Source organism: Heterobasidion irregulare (assembly GCF_000320585.1).
Source record: "Heterobasidion irregulare TC 32-1 unplaced genomic scaffold scaffold_12, whole genome shotgun sequence".
Taxonomy (NCBI): Eukaryota; Fungi; Basidiomycota; class Agaricomycetes; order Russulales; family Bondarzewiaceae; genus Heterobasidion; species Heterobasidion irregulare.
Genome location: NW_009258208.1, coordinates 1,418,461 through 1,446,333, shown reverse-complemented (window position 1 = coordinate 1,446,333; position 27,873 = coordinate 1,418,461). Strand labels below are relative to the sequence as shown.

The 27,873-nt window shown below is 48.8% G+C and overlaps 10 protein-coding genes across 10 annotated transcripts; 4 read left to right on the top strand and 6 right to left on the bottom strand.

Annotated features, from left to right (window-relative positions):
* Positions 1 to 24: 24 nt before the first annotated feature.
* HETIRDRAFT_119348 (uncharacterized protein) lies at positions 25 to 1,855 on the top strand (the record flags this gene model as incomplete). Its single annotated transcript, XM_009554081.1, has 12 exons — positions 25 to 104; positions 166 to 178; positions 232 to 294; positions 350 to 386; positions 449 to 468; positions 525 to 567; positions 624 to 654; positions 764 to 844; positions 903 to 1,067; positions 1,243 to 1,413; positions 1,470 to 1,547; positions 1,675 to 1,855. The coding sequence occupies 12 exons, from the start codon at positions 25 to 27 to the stop codon at positions 1,853 to 1,855; spliced, it is 963 nt and encodes a 320-aa protein (XP_009552376.1).
* Positions 1,856 to 2,160: 305 nt separating this feature from the next.
* Positions 2,161 to 4,006, bottom strand: HETIRDRAFT_54234 (major facilitator superfamily; the record flags this gene model as incomplete). The annotated part of the gene is made up of 10 exons (XM_009553581.1): positions 2,161 to 2,420; positions 2,483 to 2,644; positions 2,693 to 2,822; positions 2,876 to 2,933; positions 2,986 to 3,005; positions 3,066 to 3,308; positions 3,375 to 3,562; positions 3,625 to 3,684; positions 3,743 to 3,855; positions 3,915 to 4,006. Coding segments are annotated over 10 exons (1,326 nt in total), but the record flags the coding sequence as incomplete, so codon positions are not given.
* Positions 4,007 to 4,930: 924 nt separating this feature from the next.
* On the bottom strand, positions 4,931 to 7,613 carry HETIRDRAFT_481650 (uncharacterized protein; the record flags this gene model as incomplete). Its single annotated transcript, XM_009554080.1, has 9 exons — positions 4,931 to 5,078; positions 5,135 to 5,655; positions 5,687 to 5,805; positions 5,859 to 6,186; positions 6,240 to 6,441; positions 6,515 to 6,855; positions 6,931 to 7,227; positions 7,284 to 7,483; positions 7,543 to 7,613. 9 exons carry the CDS (start codon positions 7,611 to 7,613, stop codon positions 5,028 to 5,030), a joined length of 2,130 nt encoding a protein of 709 aa, XP_009552375.1. The 3' UTR covers positions 4,931 to 5,027.
* Positions 7,614 to 8,574: 961 nt separating this feature from the next.
* Positions 8,575 to 12,790, top strand: nps4 (tridomain enzyme adenylation-thiolation-dehydrogenase; the record flags this gene model as incomplete). Its single annotated transcript, XM_009554079.1, has 18 exons — positions 8,575 to 8,875; positions 8,922 to 9,248; positions 9,303 to 9,371; positions 9,422 to 9,481; positions 9,537 to 9,568; positions 9,625 to 9,756; positions 9,811 to 9,864; positions 9,924 to 10,006; positions 10,066 to 10,210; positions 10,265 to 10,426; positions 10,480 to 10,498; positions 10,555 to 10,705; positions 10,763 to 10,820; positions 10,870 to 11,129; positions 11,189 to 11,723; positions 11,793 to 11,826; positions 11,877 to 12,020; positions 12,081 to 12,790. 18 exons carry the CDS (start codon positions 8,575 to 8,577, stop codon positions 12,788 to 12,790), a joined length of 3,276 nt encoding a protein of 1,091 aa, XP_009552374.1.
* Positions 12,791 to 13,321: 531 nt separating this feature from the next.
* HETIRDRAFT_446810 (uncharacterized protein) lies at positions 13,322 to 15,531 on the bottom strand. Its single transcript, XM_009554078.1, has 11 exons — positions 15,164 to 15,531; positions 14,917 to 15,100; positions 14,616 to 14,854; positions 14,547 to 14,561; positions 14,434 to 14,494; positions 14,219 to 14,367; positions 14,050 to 14,154; positions 13,895 to 13,991; positions 13,787 to 13,842; positions 13,584 to 13,705; positions 13,322 to 13,523 (listed from the first exon to the last, which is right to left on the bottom strand). The coding sequence occupies exons 1-11, from the start codon at positions 15,395 to 15,397 to the stop codon at positions 13,445 to 13,447; spliced, it is 1,341 nt and encodes a 446-aa protein (XP_009552373.1). The 5' UTR covers positions 15,398 to 15,531; the 3' UTR covers positions 13,322 to 13,444.
* A 566-nt stretch (positions 15,532 to 16,097) lies between these two features.
* hal2 (putative halogenase) lies at positions 16,098 to 18,276 on the top strand (the record flags this gene model as incomplete). The annotated part of the gene is made up of 11 exons (XM_009554077.1): positions 16,098 to 16,121; positions 16,180 to 16,252; positions 16,311 to 16,353; positions 16,403 to 16,499; positions 16,553 to 16,595; positions 16,650 to 16,696; positions 16,754 to 17,099; positions 17,184 to 17,477; positions 17,542 to 17,695; positions 17,757 to 17,869; positions 17,921 to 18,276. 11 exons carry the CDS (start codon positions 16,098 to 16,100, stop codon positions 18,274 to 18,276), a joined length of 1,590 nt encoding a protein of 529 aa, XP_009552372.1.
* Positions 18,277 to 19,518: 1,242 nt separating this feature from the next.
* Positions 19,519 to 22,172, bottom strand: HETIRDRAFT_66497 (amino acid transporter). The gene is made up of 13 exons (XM_009553600.1): positions 21,928 to 22,172; positions 21,773 to 21,827; positions 21,556 to 21,703; positions 21,371 to 21,494; positions 21,204 to 21,305; positions 21,060 to 21,151; positions 20,937 to 20,999; positions 20,771 to 20,878; positions 20,628 to 20,710; positions 20,506 to 20,570; positions 20,417 to 20,438; positions 20,068 to 20,358; positions 19,519 to 20,013 (listed from the first exon to the last, which is right to left on the bottom strand). Exons 1-13 carry the CDS (start codon positions 22,113 to 22,115, stop codon positions 19,750 to 19,752), a joined length of 1,605 nt encoding a protein of 534 aa, XP_009551895.1. The 5' UTR covers positions 22,116 to 22,172; the 3' UTR covers positions 19,519 to 19,749.
* A 385-nt stretch (positions 22,173 to 22,557) lies between these two features.
* On the bottom strand, positions 22,558 to 24,549 carry HETIRDRAFT_66494 (uncharacterized protein). The gene is made up of 9 exons (XM_009553599.1): positions 24,533 to 24,549; positions 24,352 to 24,476; positions 23,956 to 24,292; positions 23,770 to 23,898; positions 23,506 to 23,716; positions 23,405 to 23,453; positions 22,836 to 23,340; positions 22,677 to 22,785; positions 22,558 to 22,624 (listed from the first exon to the last, which is right to left on the bottom strand). The coding sequence occupies exons 4-7, from the start codon at positions 23,885 to 23,887 to the stop codon at positions 23,071 to 23,073; spliced, it is 648 nt and encodes a 215-aa protein (XP_009551894.1). The 5' UTR covers positions 23,888 to 23,898; positions 23,956 to 24,292; positions 24,352 to 24,476; positions 24,533 to 24,549; the 3' UTR covers positions 22,558 to 22,624; positions 22,677 to 22,785; positions 22,836 to 23,070.
* Positions 24,550 to 24,641: 92 nt separating this feature from the next.
* On the bottom strand, positions 24,642 to 25,319 carry HETIRDRAFT_330394 (uncharacterized protein; the record flags this gene model as incomplete). Its single annotated transcript, XM_009554076.1, has 1 exon — positions 24,642 to 25,319. The coding sequence occupies one exon, from the start codon at positions 25,317 to 25,319 to the stop codon at positions 24,642 to 24,644; it is 678 nt and encodes a 225-aa protein (XP_009552371.1).
* A 544-nt stretch (positions 25,320 to 25,863) lies between these two features.
* HETIRDRAFT_390525 (uncharacterized protein) lies at positions 25,864 to 27,716 on the top strand (the record flags this gene model as incomplete). The annotated part of the gene is made up of 4 exons (XM_009554075.1): positions 25,864 to 26,309; positions 26,373 to 26,598; positions 26,802 to 26,937; positions 27,148 to 27,716. Coding segments are annotated over exons 1-4 (1,071 nt in total), but the record flags the coding sequence as incomplete, so codon positions are not given.
* Between the last annotated feature and the right edge of the window lie 157 nt (positions 27,717 to 27,873).

Genomic DNA, 27,873 nt, shown 5'->3' with positions numbered 1-27,873 from the left:
CCGTGCTTCCAATTCATCTCACTCATGTCAAGCACAGACGGAATCACAGTGCCGCCCTCCAATTTTGTCGCCACGCCAGACGTGCAAGAGGCGCTATATGATATGTATGTTGTACTATCATTCATAAGGCCTGTTAATTCGAACAAATCGATGTGTCTTTTTCAGTCGCCTTGCGAAGGTGGGCAAGTGGTTTATATCGCATTTATTTACTGAACTTATCTTTCACCTCAGTATCTCTTCCTTGTAGCTTTCATCGTTGCTGTATATGATCACGCTTGTACACTGCCAGAGGAGGTAGGCTGATTTTCATATAGACAGAATGCTGTAGACTTAGCATATGCACTGCAAGATAGAGACCGTGTGGAAAAAGAAACGAAAGACATTCTGTGAGTTGCACATATAATTTGATTTCCTACGGTGACGATTCTCATTGTAACGTTGTCTCCAGTTTTATACCTATTCATTTTCGTATGTCCAGCCAGACCGTCCTGTGTCGATCGCGCCACTTATCGATTTGCATTCAGGTCAGATATTATACTCCTATTGCATTGAGTGTGGGCGCATTCGGTATCACTATTCAAGAGCATAGCTGAAGCGTGAACTGATCCGTCATATTGGTCCAGTGTTTTTCTCTACGTGGGTGACCCATGAACGGTGCGTTAATTATCCCATTTTGCCAAGTATAGAAGGGAGCCTAATCTCAAGGTTTTTTTTGTGGCTACAAAACATGATCTGTTTCAATTATACCCGGAATTCGACGTAGCTGCTTGCATTGGATGTACTTCATGCCCATAGGAGTGACCTTATCACTCATGCTCTTACCTGGTATCCTCATGGCTATTCGGTGCGTTCATCTCGCTGAAACATGGCATTTACCATTCATTTACCTGTGCGCATTTCAGAGTATACGCACTGTGGAACAAGAACATGCTCATACTCTCTGTGCTTCTAATTTACTTGATAACGCAAATCGCCATAGGCGTATGGATGGCTCTGTTGCCAGGCGGGAAACGTAAGGTCCTTCCTGTTTCAGCGGTATCGCTCTCATCAAACCATCCCTCAGCCCTGTCAGTTCCACTGCAAAACTACGAGTTCCACTGTGAATTTCTCCAATTACCTATCTGTCTACCGTAGAGCTGACATCTCTATAGATTGCGTATATATAGCTCCCCTCTTGAAAAGGTGCAGCTCGAGAACCCCATTTCTATGAAAATCATTGTGACTCAACGCCATTTTAACTAGTGGTTTGCCGTCGTCCTCGGTCTATATCTTCATGGACCTGGGATACGGCACCATGATCTTTTCTCTCACCATCTCACGTACGATCTACATGAGTCGCAAAGTTAATGGGTATGGTGGAAGGAATACCAGTCTCGCGCGCAACCTTGCCAGAGATGGCGCGCTTTATTTCGGGTAATGCAATCTCATCGGTTTGTATCATGGTGCCATTTGACTTAACTTTCGCCCAGGGGGATTTGCGTAATGAACCTTACGTGGGTGCTCATGATTGTGCTAGGCTCCTCGCACATACACGCTCTTGTTGCCATGTAAGATTCAATTCACACTCTCCGGACCAGTGTTGACTAACATAAACACCGATTCTATACGACAAGGCCAACCAGCAGGTCAGTTGATTCTCGGGCTATATCATCTTCATACTGACGATATCGACAGCTTCACTGTTATGCTCATCAGTCGTATCACTCTAAACCTTCGTATGATGGTCTATGGTCCTGCTAATGTTGATGAGCGTACATTTGACGGCATTCCGCTTGCTACACTTGGTCCACCAAATCGACGGCGTCCCACGCGGATTCATGATATTGGTAGCGATGCAGCCGAAGTACCTTCTTGAATGCTGAATGTTGAGCTACGAGGGTACAAATAGAAGAGTCTTTACCCACTCTTTTTTTGCCGATTCCAGATCAATACTCGAGATATACTGTACTTTATTTCCGGTCGAATTTTCACCTCCTAACATTCAAGATATGATGAGCAGACTCTTCAACAAGGCGCTCGCGTAACAAAAAACCTCCCCTGAACTCCTTGGAAACCGACTGCACATCCACGATAAAGACCACAGATATGTATAGTATAGTGAGAGAGACACACAATCAAAACTGAAGCAGGAGCAGAATGTGAATTATCTCAAGATTGCCTTTACAAAGTAAATTCAAAAAGCGGGTGTCGGTCGCCCAGCCTGCTTCGTACTTCATCCGAATTCCACCCGCCGGGCTGAGTACCCTCACCCTCTTCCCGAAGCAAGCGAGCTACTTCTGCGCGCTTCGCAATATTCTTCTTATGAAGGTAAAGCACGATGCCCGCACACGAAACAGATGTACCGATAGCGAAAATCAAGTTAACAACAGAAGCCTTGTGAAACCTTGGGGGGCCAGTAAAAAGCCAGGTCGACACGATGCCTTGTTGACAACAAATAATCGTCGATCATTTGAACAAGGTCAAAAAAAAGGAGTGAACACACCCCCGGCGTTCGTGAACATGAAGCCTATAGCGACGCCGGTCGCTCGGCGGTAATGTGGCTGCACGTTATTTGCGTTCCAGGTCCCCAAACACGGAGGGACACAATACACGCCGACGATCTGTAGGAACAGTGCTCCGTAGTTTGCATGCTTGTTTGCGGTACCTGCTCGACATGAGTTAACAAGTGGCGCAACAATGAGGGCAGACTAACCGAGGAAGATGGCGTATCCTGGAATGGCGATGAGACTGGACAGGACGGCGGTCGCGCCGCGTTGCTTGTACTTATCCGAGAGGTAGGCACAACAAATGCTTATGAAGAACGAGCAGGCATAAGGAGGAACCTACGTGACATGTCATGACGATGAGCAAGCTGGATTGGAAACATGAGTCTTACAGTCAACAATTGCGTGCGCGCCAGAGGGTAGCCGAAAGCGTTGACGATGGTTGGTGTGCTACATACCACTTCTGTATCAGTGCATGAAGGTGATATTAAATATGACCGACAAGTTTGCAAGGCCAAAAAGCTGATTCAGGAGGAGTCTAGTCAATCAGCGTAGAAGTGGTATGATGCTACCATAACGCACCGTGGCGCCATTGAAGAATAGCGGTATGGACACCAGGAACACATGCGGCGCATCCACAAAAACGCTCCCGACTTCTGACCAACTGAAAGTCTCGGCGACATCGTCCCCATCTCCGCTCCAGCTCGCTTGAAGGCCGCCAATGTATGCCGCCTTCTCTTCCAGAGTCAAGAATGGCATAGCTGCGGGCTTCGCGGGGGTGATAACAAAACTAAGCAGGCCGAATACAGTTGTGAAGACGCCTTCCTGTAATGTCAGAATCGAATCAGAATAGTCGTATTACATATTGAAGAGGACATTTCAGGTGCTCACCAGAACAAAAATCCATGACCAGCCCGGTAAGCCTCTCACGCCGTTCATATTCTGGATAGCTGCAGCAAGAAGGCCAGAAAAAGCGCCAGCAAGTGACGTGACACTAAACATCATTGCGAAACGCAGCTGAAGAGCATGGCTCTTGTAAAATGAGGTCAGATAAAGCACGATCCCAGGGAAAAGGCCACCTGATCGCACGTTAGAAACACTGACTACTTTTGAGTATCAATTTCAAAACAAAAGTGCACACCCTCCAACGCGCCAAGGAAGAACCGACAAGCGAGGAGACCGCCGTACGTCTTCACTGCACCTGGAAGGTTAGTTTGTAAAGTGAGTTCAAGACGGTTGAAAGTATGCTTTTTTCTTACCTTGGCACGCGCATACCATACCCCAAAGAGTAACCATCAACGGAAGGGTCACATTGGGGCCCAAGCGCTTCATCAGCAAGTTCATGGGAATTTCCATGAGTATGTAAGGTACACTGGACGAAAAAATCATCAGTATTGAAGGAGAAGAGGACCCAGACAGCATTCGACGAACTATGTGATGGTGAGAGCTACCGAGAACTGGTGGTCAGTCATCCTGAGATCTCGCTCGAGGCCAGCTATACGAGCATTTCCAATGTTTCTGCGCCAACTGTCAATTCTCTCATAGGTCTCAAGGAGCTGTCTACACTCACGCACGATCCTATCGATTACAGGATAAGTTTAAAATCAATGGTGATGGACGAGGTTTCCAATTTTTTGAGGAGCCTACCAGAAATCCTAGTAGATCTAAGCACAATAACGATGAGCTTCAAATGTTTCTTTTTGCAGGTGGTGAACGTACAGAACATCCCCATGAGTGGGATCACAAGAAGGTCAACTTTGAGAGTCGCGACGCGTTCAGCACGAGCGTCTATTTCATTGGTAGCGCCTTGGGACCCCACATGTCCGTAAGACTCAGAACCAGTGTGCTTGAGAGTTTCGACGCTATGAGATTCGGGTGTACGGTCGTGGTCTGCTGGCAATGCTGCCGGAGATGACATCGCCTATGGGAGTATGAATGATGGGTGAAGAAGAGAGCAGACCCATGACTGCACTGCGATCATGGGTGGTCCCGACCGCAGTTGGAATGCAGTGCAGAGAGCCCAAGGCTGAACGTGCCGAGTCTCTGCAGCTGACTCTGCTCTGTTTACAAGTCCGCGAACTCAGAAAAACGCCTCGTCGATATTTCAAATTTCGAATCCCCATGATGCATGACCGTGATCACGGCGCTCACCACCATTCGTTTCTCCAAAAGACAAAGAGCCAGGCACAGCAGACCATGTGGGGCTGGAGTATTGGAGCTAGGTTCATCAGCTTCTAATGGCGCGAGATGGCCTTCCCAATTCAGACGAATTAGACCAGCTTCAACCCATCAGAAGTCTTGCATGACCCAAAGTCTCACCTTTCCTATCATTCCGATATAGCTCTGCAACCATTCAATTGCAGCGTTGACCTTACCTCAGAGTCCCGTCTTTACCGGTTGAAGATTTGAGAGTTATTCTCATTGGTTCTTGAATTTAGACATGTTATGACTCATGAGATTGGACTTCGTGGCATATGGTTATTTATAACAGCATAGATGGATTAAAAATGATTGGATCCTCGATTAAATTGTGCTGCTATTCCTTCAACAAAACAATTTGGCAATGACGGCTTCAATCTTGCCATCCAAGATTGCCTGGAAGGGTGCACGTCAACTGGGAGATTCGACAGAAAAGATGAACACGTGCATACTTCATGAATCAAGGACACATTTTGTCCAATCGTGACATCCGTCGTGCCCAATCCATGGGCGAATAGCTCGTCGTTCTCCTTTCCGTGCATCGCGATGCCCAGCGTGACACGGACAAATTCGTACACTGGCTTTGTCCTCTTGAGCATCTTGCTTGCGGGCGCGGGTCCACGACTACCGCCTAGGTATTCCTCGCGGAGAGATACTATGAACGATGTGGCACGAGAGGCCACTCTGTCACAGAAGTCCGGGAAGACCGCCAGTGCTGATGTACTATCGACTGATGTAGCGAAGACATCTAGGAAGACTGACGAAGATGACGAAACGACCCTTTTCATGCGGGGTGCGGTGTCCATGGTGGTTGTCACGTCCAGCGTTTGGTACATGATGGAAATGGTCTTCTGCAACAGCGATGTTGGTTCGAGCGCTGACAGATGCCGATCGAATCGGGCATGTAATTCTTCTTCTACTATAGTAGCAAGGCCTAGGCGGAATTCGGCATCCATGGTGCGAAGGTCAAGGGCTACAAGCGGTATCATTAGTTAATATCTGACGGCGTCTGTATGAGACGTGAGACGCGCCTTGACAAAGAGCATACAAATACGTCGCCGTCAGCATGGATAGCACTTGGACAGCACTGACGGTCATGCGACCTGAGATGAGGGCCAAAGAACTTGGACACAAATCAGTCAAATGTTGTTCAGCGACGAAAGAATTGTTACTCACTTGACAGCTTGGTTATGCATCTCCGCGGACTGGATATGGGTTGACACAGGGCTAGCAAGGTGTCCGAGCTCACTGACATATGCGGCCATAGCAATGTCCAGGCCCTTGGTGTGGTAGTTGAGAGACGGATCGGTCGCAGCGAGCGACGGTGGAAGCCCGCGGTTCATACTAGGGTTCATCAGCTCTGTTGCCTGAGTAAAGAGGAGCCTGCCGATGTGATGCAACGCCAATCTGGTCTTCTCCATCGCATTGGTCACCGCCATAGCTTGGAAGTTGCCTCCATGATGCACTTTTCCGGTCTCGCCGTCAAATAAAGGGTTGTCCGTGGCTAGAGCGCTGATATATTAGCTCCAATATTTATAGATTTAAGGGATAACTCACTAGAGTTACACTCCAGAGTGACGGCGGTGAATGCCGAGAGTACATCTTCAATTTGTGGTCCAAGAAACTGTGGCGCCGTGCGCAGAGGGTAGCGGTCTTGACGCAGCTCACCGTCATCTTCGTCAATAGTAGTCTCGCTATTTACATCTTTCGCGAGGCGACTGCCCTCTAGGAGCGCCCAGATGGTACCAGCGGCCTCCACCTTGAAGATAAACGGTCAAATGAAGAAGTCACGAATCAGAAGCGTCAATGTGCAAGGGTACCAGCACGCGCACCTGTCCGGGGTGGGGCCGTGCAGTGTTGTGTATAAACGGGTCGTAGCTCCCCCGGGACCCGATAAGTGCCTCTGTGCACATGGCAGTGGATATCAGTGCGAGCATCGTGAGAGTAACTGTCGTGTTCATGGCTAGTGCAGCCACGGACGCCGAGAACGCAGTCCCGTTCAGGAGCCCAAGGTGTTCCTTTGCCGCTAACGATATGGGCTCAAGGTGATGGTTCTCAAGCGCCTCATGAGACGATATCATTCGACGCGTACCAGAGGTCGCGAGGCCGTCAAATACCCTGATCGAAGGGTTTCCCATGAGTGTCCCGGCGACGTAAGAGAGAGGCGAAAGATCTATTGGTTCAAAAATCACAAAGAATCACCAATGAGACCGTTGACCATGTCAGGTGTCGTGAGAGAGATGCTTACCGCCGGAAGCAGAGATGCTGCTACGAAGCGGGACGAGAGGAACGACATTCTCGCGTAGGAGGTCATTCATTCTCTCCAAAAGTTCCCATCGCACACCAGAATGGCCGCGAATGAGCGAGTTGATGCGTATGGCGATGGCACCCCGTACCCATGACTCAGGCATACTAGTGAAGGCGAGAGGATCGAGCAAAGGGAGGACCGACGAGGAGACTGTTGGGAATGTAGGGAGTACGCCGACATGGAGATGCTGTAAGAGTGCATGTCCAAGAGCAATAGGATCGTTTGTGCGAGTATCGGCTACATACGCAATGGTCAAATTTTGATTAAATATTTGCAAAGAGGAAATATTGTACCGCTTCCACCGAATCCGGTGCTCACGCCATATACACTCTTCTCTTCCTCCACTGTACTGACTACAAGGCTGCGGGATTGTTCAAACCGTTCTCTGATTTCGGATTTGCTGCTGAGCATCAAAGGCACGACATGCCGTGCTGTTGCCACGATAGCTATGATAGACAGAGAATGTCCGTCGACGGTGATGGATTGACCGTTTCTGAGGCAAAATTGATGCATCAATGAGCATGTACGACAAAATTCAGAATGAGCACCTACCTGTAGTTTGTGAGTTCATTATACGACTTAATGAACCGTGAACGAAGGCCCAGTCCGCCGTGGTATTCCATGTAGGGTCCAGCTTCCACTCGCAAGCTGATATCGCCGTTGAGTTCAGCGGTAGAAAGGACCATGGCAGAGGAGGGATAGCTGGGACGACGATGATGTCCTCAGCTATGGTCTGGCGATGATTTTATACGTGTGTCAGTCAGTATTCAGATCCATGAAGATATGAAAATAGGAAACCGCGAAGATCCACAAACGAATACCATGCTGTAATCCCCCTCGGAAAGACTTGGAATACAGGGTCTTTTGACGTGATATGGCTTTGAGCATTCAAAAAGGCATCTTCACAGCGCTCAAGGATCTTGTTCAATGGTGGTCTTAGAGGCTGAACATGAGGGTCCGGACTTCGCGGCGTTGATGCTCGCCATACCTTAGTCCGGGTTCCTTTGGGGGATTAGTCTGAACTTCACATGTAACTCCTTACACAGATTGAGAAGTTCTTCTTAGTACGTGTATCGTTAAGAACGATAGTTAGAATGGCCTCGCGCACTGGTGTATATCGCAAACCCTGAGCAAGACTCCTTGATACCTCTCGCAACTCTCTAGATCGCTAAAAGGGGCATCGGGACAAACATGGAAGAAGAACGGCTTTATGGCTCATGTGATGTTGTGTCATTGGATAAGGTTTCGTTTTTGACACTCCGACGGGATCCGAGTCTGACCCGAGCCGATTTCCTGACATATTCCGAAGAGCTGGAGACGCTCCGGCTTCCTTCTGCTTCCTTCAACTCAAATGGAGGTAGATGGAGGTACGGGTATTTGATCGTGGCGAGTCATACACTCACTCTTCGTTCTCATTCAGCTGATTCGGACTGCCATAGAGTCTCCCTTCTTGACTCGTGGCATGCATGGAACATCGTGGGGCGCTAGCCAAGTAGCACCTCACTCGAGCTTGAGGCGATAGAGAGCCTGACCTAAAACCCTCGCCGTAAACCTACCCTCTCTCGTCTTCAGCCCTCACCTTTGATGTCTGACTCTTCTGTTCCTGACAGCACCCCGCAGGGCACGAATTGCCCCACGTTCAATCCTCCCCCTCTCGACGGAAGCTATACGGTTCCGGAATTATTCGACTACAATGCGAAGCGCAATCCTGAACACCCGCTTTTCGTGTTTGCTGATGGTGAGAGAAAGACTAGGACGATATGCTTCGCCGAGGCCTGGAGAATGATCCGACGTACTGCACGCAATATTCAAGGCCATTACAAGGACCAAGAGATCAACAAATCCTTAGGACATGGACGAGTCATTGGCATTCTTGCTGTTGGAGGTTTGTGTGTCGCCACAGGCTGCAATTGATACTCACTCGCTTTTAGATACCATCAGCTACTTCTGCACAATCGTGGGTATCATGCGCCTGGGCCTTGTCCCTTTCCCAATATCTATACGCAACTCTGCCGTTGCTGTAGCACACCTTGTCAAGGAGTCAAATATTACTCAGCTCCTCGTGAGCCCCGATCCTGCCATGCAGCATCTCGCCTCCGACGCCATAGCAATTCTTCGACGGGATGAAATCTATCTGGAGACACTTCCGATGACTCAGTTTGTCGATATCGCGGACGAAAGTCACCTAAACCCGGAGGTGGAACTTAATTTCGAGAAACTGAATCTGGACGGGGTTGCATGCCTGCTGCATTCTTCAGGTCTGTATTGGTGATATTACCCCTTAGACAAATCAATCGACCTTTCACGGCTAGGGTCAACCTCATTTCCCAAGATCATCACCGTCACAAACCGCACAGTCTTACAGTGGGCAGCGCTTCCCTGTAGGTCGAATCTCAAACATGATTTTTTTTCTAGAATCTAACCTTCGAAGGTTATGGTCAGGTTGACTTATGTGGGATGATCATGGGTGTGCACGTCGTTCCTCTTTTTCGTGAGTCTGTATTTTTTAAGGTCCAAGCGCAAGTGATGATTTCGGTTGTCTTCAGATGTGATGGGAATTGACAATATATTCAGAGCTGTGAGTGTTCTCCTCCCAAAAGCCATGTCATGCTCACACGAAATCGAGGTATACAGGTAGCCACAGGCATGGTTCTCGGTGTATATAAACCATCATCCCCTCCGGCTATTCCAACACCAGAGTCTTATTTGGAGGAAGCGCTTGCCATCAATAGTAGTATAATATACTGTGTACCCTCCTTTGTTGAGGTTCGTTGGATGATCATTCAGAACACCGTATCTGCTAAATCCGATTTGTCGTAGGCCTGGTTTCGCGAGCCCAGTAACATACCAGCCATAAAGTCTTTTCGCGCTATAGTACGTTCCTCCTTTTCATACCGTCTTGTCTTTTTCCATGACGCTTCTCCGATGCCAAGTCGTTTGGTGGTGCGCCATTGAACAAAGGTATTGGAGATCAACTTGCGAACATGGGTGTTGCGCTATTCCCGTTCTACGGCTCGTGAGTTTCTCGAATTGACTCGCCTCAGTCGTAACCTAATCTACTGGATCGTTTACTAGTTCTGAGACTGGTTGCATCAGCATGTTCATGCCCTCAGACGTGCCTAGCACCGACGAGTGGGAATATTTCAAAATCTCGCCTCGTCTTGTAGTCGAGATGTTGCCTCAGGAAGGCATGACTGACGTGTTCGAAATCGCTATCATAGTGCGTACATGACAATCAGCTTTCTGCGAAATCAATCCTCATATTTCTGCTCAGCACACCCCGCATTCGAAGCCAAATGTTATAAATTCGTCAACAGGCGATGGGCGAGGCGCCTACCGGACGAATGATTTGCTCCAGCGACACCCACAAAACCCTTTATTGTGGAAAGTGTTCGGACGCGCAGACGAACAGTTGATGTTGTCCAATGGCGAAAAGGTGGGTTCAAACCCTGTAGTTTTGCAATACACCGCCACTCACTCACTTTGCAGACGAATCCTGTTCCACTAGGTAAAGATCAGTCACGATTATCTTCGTGGTAGGAATCTGACTTTTTGGGGTCGCAGAGGCGATCTTGGTGCGAGACACCCACGTCGCATCTGCCATCATGTTCGGTCGGGGTCGGTTCCAGAATGGTGTTTTGATTGAACCGAAGAAAGAGTTTGCTTTCGACCCACGAGATGAAGTGAAACTGGCAGAGTTTAGGAATATAATTTGGTGAGTCTTGGTATGTTGTTTGTTGAGGTTATTGGAAGTTTACAGGCGGTGACGTAGGCCATCGGTGGAGAAGCTGAATCAATTTGCACCAGCACATTCAAGGTTGTTCAAAGAGGTACGTCGATCGACTCATCCAAACTACAATTTGTTGAAATCATTGTTAGATGATCATTGTCAGCAGTCCATCAAAGCCGTTCGAATACACCCTCAAAGGAACGCCGAGACGTCCAATAGTAATCAAGGCATATGAACAAGAGATCAACGATCTATACAATTCAATAGTCGACTCATCTCAAACCGATCTGCCGACTCCGCTGAAATGGACAGAGAACGAGACGCTCGACTTCATCCGTCTCGTAGTCAGAAATGTGGTCAAGTCCAAACCAGACGACAATGTGGATATCTTTCAGGAAGGATGTGACAGGTTTGTGCGTGGATTTAGTTCTGCGTATCCGAAATTGACCTTGGGTGGTATATCTGTAGTCTTCAAGCGACATATATCCGAAATTCGGTCGTCCATGCCCTCAGGCGGTCGACAACCATCTCAGTCTCCGGTATCGCAAACAATTTCGTGTACAGTAATCCAACAATTGCGTCTATGAGCGCGTTCGTCTCGAGGATGCTCAATCCCAAAGGTGAACAATCTCTACCACGACCTCAATTTCAAACAAAGACCCAGGAGATGAAGCAGCTGCTGAGAAAATATACAAACGCGTTCCCTGTTCACATTCCGGCTCTCGGTGAAAACGATCAAGCACAGGTCAGCGATGCCGTTCTCCTAACGGGTTCGACTGGCCGCGTGGGGTGCCACTTGTTGGCCCAACTCATCTCGAACGGATCAGTCACGAAAGTGTACGCCTTGAATCGGAAAGGACGTTCTGATGTGAAAAGGCGCCAGAGGGAGGCATTCCGCATGTGGGGATTGGATGTTGAGCTTGCGGACTTCGCCAAGGTGATGTTTTTGGAAGGAGATCTGTCGAAAGCAGATCTAGGTCTTGGGGAACAGATATATGAAGAAGTAAGTCTCCGATTTCGAAATGGACCATTATCGACTCGGCTCAATTATGGCTTCCACGTGTCTGACCAGATCAAACAAACGGTTACCAGCATTATTCACAATGGTATGTTGCATCCCACTACCTATATGGTGTCAGCTAACGCTCACGATTAGCCTGGCATGTGGATTTTAACTTGGCATTGTCCTCATTCGAACCGCTTATCTCGAGCGTTCACAAGATGGTCTCTCTTTCCCTCGGCTCGTCACATCTGACGCCCCCTCATATCTTATTCGTCAGTTCGATCGCAGTTTTTACAAGTGAGTCTTATATTTTGTTGCGCACTACGGGTGACGCAAAACTAAGTGTATATCCTGTAGACCATACTTCCGCTGCTGCGGAAGAAGTACCAATCGACGACCCAATTGTATCTGTCGGGACTGGGTATGGTGAGAGCAAGTGGGTGGCAGAGAGTATTCTGCTGCACGCGATGAAGGAGAGAGGCGTTCGAATCAACATTGTCCGCGTCGGTCAGCTGTGTGGAGATTCCCTCGTTGGAAGATGGAATCAGAAGGAGTGGGTGGCTTCAATGTTCCGCGGCTCTCAAGTCATAGGCGCCGTACCACAGAGAGATGAGGTCGGTGTCAGTTTCGGATGTGCAACGAAGGAGACTCATGTAACAGCACAGGCGATCTCGTGGCTTCACACGGATGTCGCAGCTTCTGCTGTGTTGGACATGCTAGGCTCCGACCGGCCTGTTCTCCACCTCGTGCACCCGAAGCCTGTCGACTGGAGCCTGATATCAAATACTGCATCAGCGCTCCTGAAGGTTCCATCCATCCCCTACCTTGAATGGCTCTCCAAATTAGAACGAGCGCACAAGGACTCTATGCCTGACCCTGACGCGCTCGAGAAGAATCCAGCCTTGAAACTGATCGACTTCTTCTTGGGGATGAAGAATTCGGTTGTCCTTCGTACTGATCAGGCTGTAGAGGTTTCATCTCGTCTGAAGGCAGCCAAGGCTCTCAAAGGGGATGACGTAGAGAAATGGGTAGCTTACTGGCAAAGTCTCGGGTTTCTCGCTGCATGAGTAGCCATGTGTCTTGTGTCTCGCTGCGTGAGTAGTCATCTATTTCTCTTGTGGGGCAGTTAATCCGTCTGTACCAATTATGGGAGGAATCATGATGGAACTCCTTATAATCCCTGCTGTGATCATACATTTGTAGCTTGCACAACCCTGAGGCGTTACAGCTGCTTGTAAAACTGTAAATACAATTTTGAAATCTCCTTAAAATTCTTCGTTTCTTTTTGGAGTGGGACAAACAAGTCTGAAAGCAAAGGGGATGCCAATGTCCCGTACCGATTTCCAACGCACTTACCGCCAGTACACGCGTCAATTACCACTACCGCCGTTGGCATTTCCTTTGCGCCCAAGCCTGTTCAGGCTCGTTTATCCCACTCCAAATGTAAACAGGGATCAGATCCGAATGTCTACGGCTTTGCAAGTAGCTGTAGGATCACACACCAGGATTGCGGGCATTGTGATGTAGGTACGTAAGACTGTACTATGTTGACTCGTGTATCACAGCATGTCGGAATTTCGGGAAGTGTCAATCGGATTGGTTTAGAAGCTCCCATTTCATCATTCAGGTCAGGGTACAATGTATACACTTGTATACACAGCAATCACGGCAGTAATCGTACACATCGACTGGGGCGAGGTCAAGGCACCGAGGGAGACGGGTCACATATCAGCTTCAAATTCAACGAGGCCCGTTTCCAGGAAGTCCCATACTTGGACGAAGCGCAGTCCGGCTCGCGCTCTGTGTTAGAGAGGACATGATGGGTCAGATTTGATACCACAAGGCAGATGATGAACGCACCCGACGTCCTTGAACTCGTTCAGGGTCCTTTCACCCCCATTCAGCAAGATAAGCATGTTGACGTCTTGGAGATACGTCCTGGCGCTCCCATAACCATAGTTCGGTAACAAGGGTTTGGGCGCCTGGACGGCAGACATCGAGATGAGATAAAATAAAAATAAACTAACTTTTTTACAAGTCGACCAGCGGCACACGTCACTCACTCTTTCCATTCCTGACTCAGGCTCAAGGTCCACGTTACACGGAACGATGTATTCATCTAGAAGTGGTTCAGAAAGAGGGAAGAGGGGAAGGTGGTCACGAGAACATACGAATGAGGACGCGGCTGCCGGGTTTCAGGGCCGCACGTATATTCTTCAATATCTTGACGCAATCGTCGACTGGCCAATCATGTATGATTTGTCGCACCTTTGTATATCTCATCGTTAATTTCTCTAGCCTCCGCAGACCGGAAGGACAGACATACATAGTAGATATCCTGATCCTTGACCGGTGGTCCCTTGAAGAAATCAAATGGAGTAAAATCTACGCGATGTTCAATGGCAGCGGTAGGATACTCGTTCTGCCAGAGCTAGAAACGATTTTATTATAAAGAAAGCAGAGGAAGCGTGATTGCAAATGGAGCTTCTGCTCACGTGCTGCGCTTGTTCTATGATATTAGGAAGGTCTTGCAGAGTGAGATGCAGGTTGGGGTACTTCTTTGCCAGCTCGATAGACACCATTCCCAGACCGCTCCCCACGTCACAGACGGTCGTGCCGTCAGGTAAATCTTTCCAAGGAAACTCTGAAAACAGTGAGATGGGAATTGTCGGTGATTGTTTAGGAGACCGATCTCAAGTGCAAAGCCTACGGTTGATGACGCCTTCGAGACCGGTGATCTTGGACAGGCCCCCCATAGCACGTTGGAATTGCTACGACGCCAACTACGATTAGCGGGGATTGTATCATGTGTTGCTGTCTTACCGCGTTTGTGTTTGGCTATAAGGACCAGTTTTAACAGGTATCGGCCAGCACAACAATTTTGAAGCTTACATGTGCATGCAGATAGTCGAACATCGTGCCGTTGGGGATCTCATGTCGGATGCCCCATGCCCAAGCCGATCTTCGCGCATCAAGCGAGTGACTGTATTCCGGATCGATCAATGCGTCGTAGAAGTTGGACACGGCGCATTTGTTGGTCTCATTTGACCTCATTTGAATGAGCGAGCTGACAGTATTTTCCTTTAGAAGTGTCAAAGACAGGGGATTATTGACGAAAATGTTGGGCTTCGCTACGAACAAAGTGCCATCAGCAATGCGCTCCGCAGACTCGCAGACTCGAAAGATGTCCTACTTTCACGAAAGCAATGCGTTGCTGCGAGGCAGCGCATGATCCTCAGCAGTTTTCCGGAGTGAAGGTTAGCTTTCTCGGCTATTTCATCAACGTGCATTCCTTCTGGACGAGTAGTTATGACATCAGCGATTCTTGAGTTAACAACCACACGAAGGCAGGCTACGTCGTTTGTGGCCAAAGTGCGCTGCCAGATATGAAATCGATTATTGAACAGAAATTAAACAGTGACTGCCTTGAACCTACGCACGGTGAAAATGGTCAGAGCCGGAGGGGTGAGCGTGGTAGAAACCTGACGACATGCGCCTTCAAACACTCGAAGGGCTTTCTTCAAGGCAGTCGTATCTTGAGGCAACTGAGGTTCAACCTGTGCGTCGATGGACGGTATGTCGCATCCGGCGAGTTCGTACTGCTGAATGGCATCCTCGGCAGCTGAATTGATGAGGACCAACAAAGCACGAAGTGTATCTTTAGGACTCGTCATTGCCCAAGTCTCGGATGATGATGGCGTAGTCAAATATGCTGGGGAGGGAGCGGAGCAGGGAGACGCTGTTCCCTTAGGTCCTCCATATAGATATACCTATACAGTAATCCTATTGAAGGAAGCGTATTTCATCGAAACTGTAGCGCTGAGAGGGAAAAGGAAAGGAAAGACCCGGCCAGCGCTGTGCTCGGATTGGACAAGACCATGCCGAAGGGCGCCGCGCCCTAAGCTAGAAAATTATAAATCGGCCCACACTCCCGTCGCTTAGCTGTATTTAGGAGAGAACCGTCGAGTGGTCACAACAGGTCACAACCCTTGATCAGTCCTACAGTGGCGCTCACAAGTATGGTGTCAGGCCAATACTTAATTTCCAGAGCCTCCTCGGTTCTAAGGAACTTCCGACGCTGCGGCAACCCTGTACAGCCCAGAATGGCCAAAATATGGAAGCTCGAATTCCATCGGTCGGTCTAAGTACGCCCTTATGGCATCCAGCATCCTCATTTCGACATTTTGCAATCGTGAGACACTTTCGCTCATCATACGACATCTCATTGTACACGCCCTAATCCCGAGAGGACACGTGCAGCAGTTCGATCCATGAATCCAGAGGACAGCGTATAATCATGCGTGCCCATCGTTTCCGTGTGGTATTTAAGGCCTCCACTGGCCATCTCCCTGTCGAACATCACCTCCAAATCCCATGAATCCCTCAACTCATCCTGTTGTTCGTATCAGCCGTCTCGTCGCGTGTCATATTCTAATCGAGAGAAACACATTTATAGCCTCTGACGACACAAATCCTAGTTATAGGAGGTGGTCCTGCAGGCTCATATGCCGCTACACTTCTTGCCAGAGGTGTGGAATTTTTTCTTTTGGTCGAATGTGCTGGCTTACTCTATTCTGCGGTGCCCAGAGGGGTTTGGTGTAACCTTACTTGAGCGGGATGTGTTCCCGAGGTGAACATCTATAATGTGGCGTGGCATTTGCCGTGCTCATCGTCTCTAGGTATCACATTGGGGAGACGCTTCTTCCCTCATCGAGCCCATTTCTCTCATTGATAGACGCTCTGGGACTCATCAAATCGCATGGATTCACCCCGAAGGTGACGACTTCATACATCCCTCGCACTCAATCATCTTCTGATGATGTTCATAGCCTGGTGCTGCCGTCAAGCTCAACCAATATAGTCGTGAAGGGTGTCAGTCCACGTTCACAGTCTCCATAATATTATCACCGACATGGAGTCTTACAGATACTGACTTCGTCTTGCTGAACCCCGAGAATGAATCTTGGAACGTCGTGAGTATCTTTCTGACTTCCAATCTTCATCTATAATTCAGCAGTGTGCCATGACAGATTCGATCCGAGTTCGATCATCTTCTGTTGAAACACGCGGCCAGCAACGGTGTACAAGTCTCAGAGGCCATCAAGGTCGTCAAGATCCATTTCGACCAGGACAAGACAACCGGACGTCCCGTCGCTGCTGACTGGGAAGACAAGAGTGGAAAAAAAGGAACTATACGATTCGACTGGCTTGTGGATGCCTCTGGGAGAGCGGGGATCATGTCCACACAATACCTGCACAACCGCAACTTTAAGCAGAGCTTGAATAATATTGCGTGCTGGGGCTATTGGACTGGGGGTGCAGCCTATGCTCCTGGAACCTCAAGGGAGAACGCGCCGTGGTTCGAAGCTCTCACCGGTTCGTTGTTCCTCTTTTGATGGGTTAGTCCAATGGAAAAACAAAACATTCATACTTACCGCAATCGGCATGTCTGTAATATAGATCAGTCAGGTTGGAGCTGGTACATACCTCTCCATGACGGTACCGTCTCCGCGGGATTTGTTATCTCTCAAGAGTCCAGCATCTCCAAGAAGAAGGCTACTCGGGAACGATGCCAAGACACCGAGGCATCGATTCTCACTGAACACTATCTGGAACAATTGCAGTTCACGCCCGGAATGGCGAAGCTGCTCGAGCATGCGAAGCTAGCGAGCGGAGTAAAGTCTGCCAGCGATTGGAGCTACTCAGCATCGACCTTCTCCGGCGACCATTTCAGACTCGTGGGGGATGCTGCAGGTAAGGAACTGCTATGAGTGATTCGGTCGATCTCAGTACAGACCACTGAACACGAAAATAATAGCTTTTATTGATCCTTTCTTCTCTTCCGGTGTTCACCTGGCTTTCACGAGTGGGTTGTCTGCTGCATGCACCATCGCAGCTTCCATTCGTGGCCATTGCAGCGAGCAAGAAGCTAATACCTTCCATGACCTTAAATTCGGGACGGCTTATACTCGGTGAGCAGTTACCCACGTCGTTTCTCGTCAACTGACCCTAGACCCAAAAAAATTCATTTAGTTTCCTGCTCGTCGTCATCGGTGTGTATAAACAAGTGAGGGCGCAGAACGTCCCTGTTCTTCAAGATGTTGACGAGCGCAACTTTGATCGTGCGTTCACATCTCTCAGACCAAGTAAGCAATTCCGTCTCTGCTCAGAGAGTCGGTGGCTCATACCACGCTCAGTTTTCCAGGGTGCTGGGGAAGTTGGAAAAGAGCTCACGGAAGATGAGGTGCAATCAGCCCTTGAATTTTGCGCTAACCTCTTCGCACCCGCTGATCCCGAGATGCACGCGGACGTCGCGAAACGTCTCGATCGCGGCCTCATGGCTGCCGATGGGCCACTCATGACACCCAAGGCTGTTGTCGAGAGATTCGGAAAGGGCGACGAGGAAGCAGTCCAAGTCTTGCATCAGATCAACGCGCGGAGGCAGATCCATCCCATGTTCGACGTTCATAAGCATTTTAGCCGCGAGGCGTTCGAGGGTTTGATCACGATATGCACTAGGGGGAACCTAGGGTTGGAAAGGGTGCAGACATGAATCGGGGTGAAGCGCGAAGAGTTGATTCTGCAGTGTTTCCGGACTTCGTTGTTTCATTTGATCAAAGAAGTCATCGTGTATGTAATTTTACAATTTGGCAATGAAATATTTCTTGGACTCAGGAGGGAACTCAACCAAATTTTTAGGCATGCTATGCTGCACGATAGAGGAGAAGCACATAGGTTTGCCTTGGGATCATGCAGCGCATAGACTCGATCCAGATTACTCGATATACCAGCACAGTACGTACATACATAGAACCTCGTTTAGGCATGCACTACGCCGCCATTAGACGTTAATATACGAATTAAACAAAAAGTCTGCCTTCATTTGATTTTGAAACCGACTGGACAAAACACAGTTATTTTACAATAATCACGAAATCCAATCCACTGTAAGTCGTAACTTGAATGCATGCAATACAAGGACTAGAGACATCAGGGTCATACTCTCAGTAGAAGCCTGGCACAAGTTTATACCAGCGTAGGGTCTGGTCTTCACAAGCTCGTGCTTGGGCCGGATAGTGAGCTCGAAGGTAAAAAAGCGGCCGAGGGCGCGGTGGCAGAGAATTCGGATTGATGCCCAGGTGATCAGAAAGATCATGCTACCAAGGAATGAAGGAGTGATTCTGATCGCTGTGGACTGGATTGGCCTTTTGAGAAGGTATAAGAGCAACTGATGAGCGGTAGGACTGCTATGCTCCATATTTTGCGGGCATATATCGTCAGTGCTTCGCAGAGGCACACGATCCACAACAAAGCCTGAGATGGTGTCGGAAGTGTAGTAATGGCGCAACAGGCAAAGGATGTGACCTTGGTTAAACATGGACCCCAAAGCCACCCACGACTGTGAGCATAGATCTTTGTAACTCGATGACTCTGATCTGGGTGGAGGGGGATTGGGAGGAGTGATACTGGGATGGAAGTAAATCCCAGCAGCGAGGAGTACAGGGAGCTTAATCCAGACCATACTCTCCGAAGCGATGGAAGAACAGTTCCAGCGACCTCTGCATCAACGTGAGCTCAAAACGCAAGAACTAGAACGCCAAGGTTAGAGAAGATGATGCACTCAGGGTATGTAACAAATGGGCGCCAGTGGAGTATGAATTAAGAGTTATATCGCCTCGAACTCAAGGGGCTGGTTTGTACGAGAAGACTCTGCCTGACTTAGGGTTTGGTATGGAAAGGGTGATAGCCATTGGCGTATCAAGGCAGCGCACTTAGAGCGCCCGTACGACGATTTCATTCAATAGATACATATTTCAACAGGACCAACACGGCTCTAGAAAGATAAGGAAGTAAAGACTTCAGTATAGCCAGTAGCTTCTATGCTGAGAAGGTTTGAAGCTGATCTTCGAACATGGTAGTCTATCACTCTGGGATGAGGATACTAGGTAAGACTATCAAAATATTCGTGTGTGTCGGAACTCTTCGCCTACGCACTTCCCTCCTGAGCCCAAATTTGTGGGTGGGCTCAGAGCGCCTTGTCCACATCAACTTGTACAATGCTACCTGATTCGAATGCCGTCTCCTGAAGCGTTGAGACAGGTCCCCTGAACCAACTCCTCCCACCGTATCTGGGAAAGTAATAATACACCAGAGAGATCGCGATAGTGCCTCCCCAGATGGCCACTGTGTAATTCATCTCGGCTGCAGTTGGCGCGGGTGTAGTCGGAAAGATGATGATGACCAGATTAAACACTAGCCACAAAACAGCGACGATGGCGACCGGTAAGCTCTGCAGACCGTGATCAGCCAAAACTAATCAAGGATATCAGAAAAACGACCCGACAAAGACTCCCAGGTGAAATACTCCTCGCTTGAATTCATTGCGTCCCAAAAACCGGGCGCTGATTGGGATTACGTATGCAGTACATTGTCCTGCGATCGCGAGCGAAAATACGGTGCCAATAGCAGCTGGCCCTACGAAAGCGAGAAGCCCAAGCACAAGGGAGACGATGACAACGAACCAAACTGAATAGATAGGCGTGCACGTATACGTATTGACGCGTCGAAGGATGTGCGAGAAGGGAAGGGCACCGTCCCGTGAGAAGGCAAATATTTGACGGGAGCCGACTGTGATCTAACAGTCCAATTTAGAGACTAGAAGATACGAGGCATGATATAAAGAGAGAGCTCACAACACTTATCCCAACCATGAATCTGTGGAAGGAGATCAATAAGCGTAATTCGAGAGGAAGCTAGAGAAGTTAAAAAAATGGTGGCGCACTGTACTACCACAGCGATCGCCCAGACAGCAAGCGTGCCTCGGTTTCCGAAGCTATTGAATAAGATCTACACAATACTTTGCGTCGGAGAGGGAGCGTAGGAAATATGACACATGATAACTACCGCAGCCATCGGTTGACCGACAGGACTGTTGAGGATTGACTCCATATCAGTGCCCATATTAAAAGCCAATGCCACATTTATCCCTATTTGAGTGCGTTAGCTTGGGGTTCAGAAAACAAAAACCGAGGCAAGCGGTGACGAACCCCAGCCAATAACGTTTGCTATCGTCACAGAGGCTATGATAGCCCAAGGCACCGCCACATTGGCATTGGACGCTTCTTCGCTGAGATGTATACTTGCTTCCAAGCCACCTCAAATAATGCGAATCAGCACTGAAAATTCTTTCAAAGATGGTTTGTGCTGGCCCACCCACTGTCCAGAGTGGAGCTAGGAAGCTCAAGATAAAAGCATACCCATTTGGCCAGTTGTAGACTGCAGATTTACATCAAGTCGTAGAATATACGTTCGGGTGCTAAGTGCAAGGCGACATACAATTTTGAAAGTCTCCAAACGCGAAGCTAGCAGTATTCTTCAGTTCTGTCGGAGTCGCCGCTGGCAAGCCTATGATGATGGCAAGACAGAGACTAGGACCTTGGTCAGTTATGTGCCTTCATATCGGATATGTTCGATACATACACCACGTTTAGTATAACGTATACGGTCTGTAGGCGCGCGATATACTTAACGGCAACACTGCAGATGACCCCTTGAAAGAGTAAAACTGCAGCGTAAACACCACTGTGTATGGTCAATGTACGATCAATGGGCAATTTTCAATGTTTAAAATGTGAGTACGAACTCACAAATTCTGGGCAGTAGTTGGTACGAATGTCATATCGGACCCAATGCTCACAGCCGCCATTATCTGTAGGGCCAATCCCCAGCCACAAGAGGCACCCCCAGCAACGATTTCAACAGAGTTCGAATCTTCAATTAAGCAAAACATATCAGTACGAAATTTAGAAGATAGAAAAGAGAAGGTGCTTACAGCCCACCACCCAGGACAGGACATTTTTGTATGATGGTGACGAAAATGTATGGGTCCAGTAATAGAGCCCACCGGACGTCGGCGCCGCAGATCCAAGTTCCGCAAGCGCGAGGGCTACGCAGGTTAGAAAGGGGACGCAGGCCGCCCACTAGGATGATGAATTCGTGCAATTTTGAGTGCAGGCCCAGCCCCTCATGAAAACCATCAATATACGTACACCCCAGACCATGGCTACGGGCCCTCCATTGGGGATAGCGTAGACAAGGACAGATCTGCGGATGCGGATAGCGATCTTCAGTCCAAGTTTCGTTTCACTGCTTTGGCAACAGTCGCCATTCCAAAGCTGGTGTGACGACAACAAAGTGAACGTACGCAATAGAAGGGAAAAGCCCGATAAAACTAAAGGCAATTCCAAACAGTTCCCACGGAGAGAAAGATCGCTTGAGCTCTTGCTTGTACCCTAAACTTGCCAAGAGATCTTCATCCCTGGTACGACCTGGCAAGGCTTCGGATGTGTGCGGCTCTGGGCCGATAGGAGACTTCTCCTCGACCAGTGACATCGTCTATACGTCCACAGAGCCAAGGAAAGTCAGAGTAGCAAACAGAAAGGGCGATTGTGAAGGGAACGAGAGGAAGATGAACGACAAACACGACGGGGTGCAGTTTATCGACTGGCTCTTATCTGGAGATACGAGCCCGCCGATTGTACCGTTCAATCTACGTGGGGTTGAGCAAGCCCCATAGAAGTCGTGTTGGTCTCCGTTAGGTAAATGAAGAGTCTGTCACATGAGGAACCTCTGATTACGACAAACGCATACTCGTAGTCTCTTCGACCTTAATTTTTGCGAGGTCCAGTGCTGTCAGATGATCGTGAAGCTGCACACTGTGCGCTAACTTGCACCACCAGCCCCCCATACTTCTGACCTACCATGATGTCACTGGATTTCTCGACCGTATTCATGTTTCTAAGTTGGGACTTCAATCAACGTCCGAGCGGCAATAGCGGCCAACAATGGTAATCAATTCGCTTGTTTTTTCCTCCTTTAGGCTATAGCATTGAGTATGAGCGCTGCACATTCGACGTTAGACAGTTCACATGTTCATTACCAGGATCATCTGACCTTTCCAAAATTTGAATGCAAGGGACTGCGATCACATATGCGTTTTGCAGTAAGAAGCCGTCTTGTGGCCAAAAGAATTCGTAGGCTCATCATACGAAGCAGACCTCTTCTGCAAGGCCCTTAGAAGGTGAAAAGAGTCGAGACAAAGAAAAGACTTACAAAATATGTGATTGTTCTGTGCTCCATTCCTCCTCATCCTCACTATCGGACACGTGCAGAATATGAAAACCTACGAGGACAAAGTGCGGCAGTTGCTTGATAAATGGAAGGAGCTTGGAGATCTCTATTTCTGTAAACTGTGCGCCTGATCCTATAGCCTGTGCGCCTATTACAACAGCGAGATAAGGTGGGAATGAAGAATAAGTCCTCCGCTGCGCAGTTATCCCCGGCCTTCTCAAGCAAACATCAGCTCATACAGATATATCGCATGTCCAGAGCACTCACTGCGTGCTGTCCGTTCTTGAAAGGTCTGCAGCTCATAACCCTCGTAGTGAGGCCCAGTCGTCGCCACTTCAAAATTACTGTGATCGCGAGAGGGGATCGAGTGCAGCGCGGATCCCTCGATCTTTGTGTAGTACAGCTTGCGTATAGAGATCATAAGCCGATTGGCAAGGATGGTGGAGACAGAGAAGGAGAACCCCGTTGCAACCTCGTTGAGTGTGAGCTGTTCGGGGCACAGACACATGAATGAGAGTCTGGAACTGGCACAAACATCGCATGAAACGTACGATATTGATACACCAGATGATCTGGTTTGCAAGGTATATCCAAAAGATGCTGTTGATACCCCGGTAAGTATAGTGATATCGAAGGGGAAAAAAAGACTCACACAGCAAAATAGTACACCGAATCTCGGGTGAGTATTCTCATCAATCTTCCACCCGTGCCAAATCTATGATCATACCATGCGCGCAACAAGCTCAGACCGAGGAAGGCGAGCTCCGTTACGAGGATACTGGTGTAGTAAAATGTTGCCCATGGGCGCCCCGGCTTGTCGCCATCCGCGCAAATAAAGACGCCTTGTGCAGGATTATTTGTCGCTGAGTATATATCAATTGAGCGCAAACATGCGAAAGAAGGAACGAAGACGAACCAACAGTCTTTGTAGTCATACCGAAGACCACGCCGATGACCGTGCTTTCGACAGCTATCAAAGAGATCAGTAATGCTACTATATATTTATTGTTCTTCCACATCGCGTAGAGACGCATCGTGAGGACAACTGCGGTATTAAAGATGTTTAGATGGGTGTTGTGAGATTGCGGGGGAGGTGATTTACGGTGTGTCGATATCACCTGGATAGCGGCACCAGCATTTTGCCAGTGGAAGAATGTTAGACCTGGCGAAGATCTCGGGGTGAGTGTAGCGAATGGCAGTCGAGAGGTACTGCCATACAACTGAAGTTCCAAGAATCAGCCTCCATGAAAAAGGATGAGTTTCATTAGATCGAGGCTCACTACTGTTTACGATTGAGGGGATCATTGAATCAACACGCGGGAGAAGGAACAGGGTAGGTTTACCTCAAGGGATGGATCGTCTCTCATGAAGACTGTTTTCATTATTCAGACCATGCGACGAGAGGATCTTACGAAAAGAACGCGCCGACAGCATTTCCACTGGTAAAGATAAAATATTTGTCTTGCTTTTGCCACGGAGAATATGGCTTGAGACTCACACCATAAAGCCCATGCCATAGTAACGACTCTACCCTCAACACGATCAACCAGCACCCTTCAGATGGAATTTTGACCGTTGACGTACGAAGAGAAATACAGCCTTCCCAAAGGACCATTTCTTTTTCTGTGCAGCGGTTAAGTGGGTTTCTGCTCTCAATCATGGAAGAGAGCTTGACGTACCCAGAAAAATTCGACCTAAAATTCGACTAAGCACATAGAGATAGTTCAACCATTTTCAAAGACGCACCTCGTTACTCAATTGTAGGACTACCACGCCAAAAGCGTTCAGTCAAGCAAGGCTAATGTAATATATATTCCGGATACTCACAATGTTCATAGACGATGAGAGTCGCAGCAGCCACTGCGGAAACCCCGCGGTTATCGCAGAAATACGAGCAGAGTGAAGACGCAGCGCACGCTGACAATTCCGTTCCCACTGTGCATGACGCCATGCAGTCAGGTCAATCGACATGTATGAGAGTGACGACGACCCCCGTTGAGGGCAATGACAATTCGCGGTGGGCACTATTCGGGCTGCCTGTGATGAATGAGAGAAGGAATGTGAGTGAGATAAGGGGTGGAGAACAGAAAGGATACATTTCTTGTAAAGCGAATACAGTATATGAGGGGGATATGGGAGGCACCTGGTTGATAGGCAATTTCTGCTATGAGCTCGTCGAATAAGTTTCCAGGGCAGGGCTAGACCATCCGGAGTCTTCGCCTGATTTAGGATTCGAAATTGCAAGATAAGTCGCATGCAACAGCATGCAACGAACCTGCTCGGCCGCCGTTGGAGCGATTTCGAGTGTATAGTTTTCAACATTCTAAACGCAGGACTAATTTCCGAGCCATGGCTAGGATCAAATGGGCCTTGAGACTGCCTTGAGGGGCTCTGACAAGCGGACATAGGGCTAGATGCGTAGAATCTCGATAGAAGAAGTACTGCATGTTCCTCGACTAGTCTCATTTCGCTACCTTTTGAGCTCAAGTCGAGGCTAGTTGAGGGGCAAGTTAAGTTCATTGATTGGTTGTGGTGTGGTGTTTCAGACTTATAAATTGACTTATCTGTCCGATTATCCTTTGAAATCCACGGATGTGCAAATACCTGCAAACACCTTGTCCTGGAGACCTGTATTTTCTCAGCTTTGGGAGTGGTGAGAATAAAGAACAATTGACATCTGTCTATTAAGCCATCAAGACAGAGAACGCGCAGCATGTACCAACCTCTTTACTTGGCTGACCTCTGTCGAAACCGTACATGTGTGACCACAACTCGACGACTTGACTCGACTTCCGTTCAGCTTGAGAACTTTGACAGCCTACCTCGAGCTATCGGAGGCTACGTCAAAAGCTGGCAGGCAGTGGGATGTCTCGCACCCAGCTAAGTTATCTCTGAGTCCATCTTCACACACCAGCGATAATCGCGTAGAAACAAGCGCGATTATAACGCGAGTAGAACACACCTCTCCACGTCTCTCATTGAACCTCCTTGATCTGCATCGATGACAGCGTCACCTAGTAACACCTTCGGCATATCCTACACTCCATCTTCCGTCTCGACCTTCTTGCCAAAGCTCGGCGAGCATTCTATCGCTTCCCTTCACGCGAGGGGCATTCGTTATATTCGTTTTCAATGGCACGATTATACCAACGTCACTCGCTATCGCGTCGTTCCGCTCTCTGCTTTTGCTGCTCTCCTCGCCTCCTCGCGTCCAGGAATTGGAATCACCAAAGCTGCGCTCGGCCTTATTGGGATCTCACTCGCGCCCGGGTTCACGGGCTCGGGTGAGTACCTGTACACGCCTGATCTCAGCTCCATGCGCACGTGTGGCTACGCACCAGGGCACGCCAGCATTCTCGGTTGGTTTGAAGAGAAGGAACAGGTGAAAGGGAAAGATGGGAGGAGCACATTTGAGACGTCGGATTGTCCGCGCACCATATTGAAGCGCATTGTGGAGTACGTGATTGTTACCATCATCGTCGTGGAACCGATCCGTTGATTGCTATCTCCTGTTTGAAGGGATGCCCGCATGGCTGGTGTCGAGTTCCTGGTCGGAATTGAGACCGAATTTATCCTTCTCAAATCGACAGATCCGATCGAGGCTGTGAACGATCATTCATGGTCCGTCTCCGCTGCGCTACCTACGGGCTCGGTGGAGTTTGTTGTTATGGAGGAGATCGCGGATGCGCTTGAGACATCAGGGATTGAACTTCTCATGTATCATGCTGAGGCGGCTCCAGGCCAGGTAAGCACCTTGCAGTTTCCAAGTTTGTGTGCGCTTCCCCCATGATCAACCTTCTACTATCTTGGTACCTCTTAAAGAAGATCCATTCTATGAACACCGGAGATACTCCTACGATCTTGCAAAAAATAGCTGTCCTCCATATCATTGCTATTTTCGTATGGGAATCCCAAAGTGTATGCTGACTATTTGTGTTGGCAACACAGTATGAAGTCGTCACAGGGCCGCTGCCGCCACTTCAAGCCGCCGATGCTTTGATTACTACGCGCGAGACCATTTTCAATATTGCAGCTAAACACGGTCTACGCGCTACTATGGCTCCTCGCGTATATTCCGATAATTGTGAGTAGCTTCTCATAATCCACGCCACTCTTCCACATGTCGTGTGTGATCTGTGGAAAGTGTCGAAGCCCTCTCCCAGGGTATTGAACTCATCAATAGGGTTCGTGGCATCTTATGGTAGATCCTGATGGATTCGACAGTTGGCACTCATTTGCGCTGTTCTCGATCTCCTTCGAACTCTTTCGCTGACGCGACACTGAATATTGGCAGGTGGTAGCGCAGCTCACGCACACATATCTGTCCACCCCACTGCTGACCGCGCCACGAAACCTCCGCTCCCAAATCCTGATACAAACAAATCAACGACGATGACGCCTCTCGAGCGTTCCTTCGTCCAGTCTCTCCTTGAACATCTTCCAACGCTTGCGCCCTTCACACTCCCTACGCAGGCTTCGTACGCACGAGTACAAGATGGTGTCTGGTCCGGTGGAACCTATGCCTGCTGGGGCCGCGAGAACCGCGAGGCTCTCGTGCGTCTCACAGGCCCCCAAGGCTCGCATCATCTCGAAGTCAGGTCGCTAGACGGCACCGCTACCCCTCACATAGCGCTGGCGGCGCTTCTCGCTGCTGGGATGTTGGGTGTCACAAGCGGACGGGAGCTCGAAATTGCGGAATGCGAGGGGATGGCGCGCGATTTATCGGAGTCACAGAGGAAGAGAATGGGTATTGTCGGGAGGATGCCGAGGAGTTTGAAGGAAGCGCGGGAAATGTTGAGGAACGATAAGATCATTTGGGACGCTCTGGGAATAGAATTCGTTGAGAAGTATCTGGCGGTGAATGAGGTAAGTTGCCGTCGTAATAATTCATTATATCCCGTTGACTCGATTCCTTTGCAGACATTAGAGAAATTCCTAGACGCGGGATCTCCTGCGGCCGATATGAAGCGCCTCATAGAGCTCTACTGAGCGGAGCCTTTACCGTGAAGGTCTCATGAGG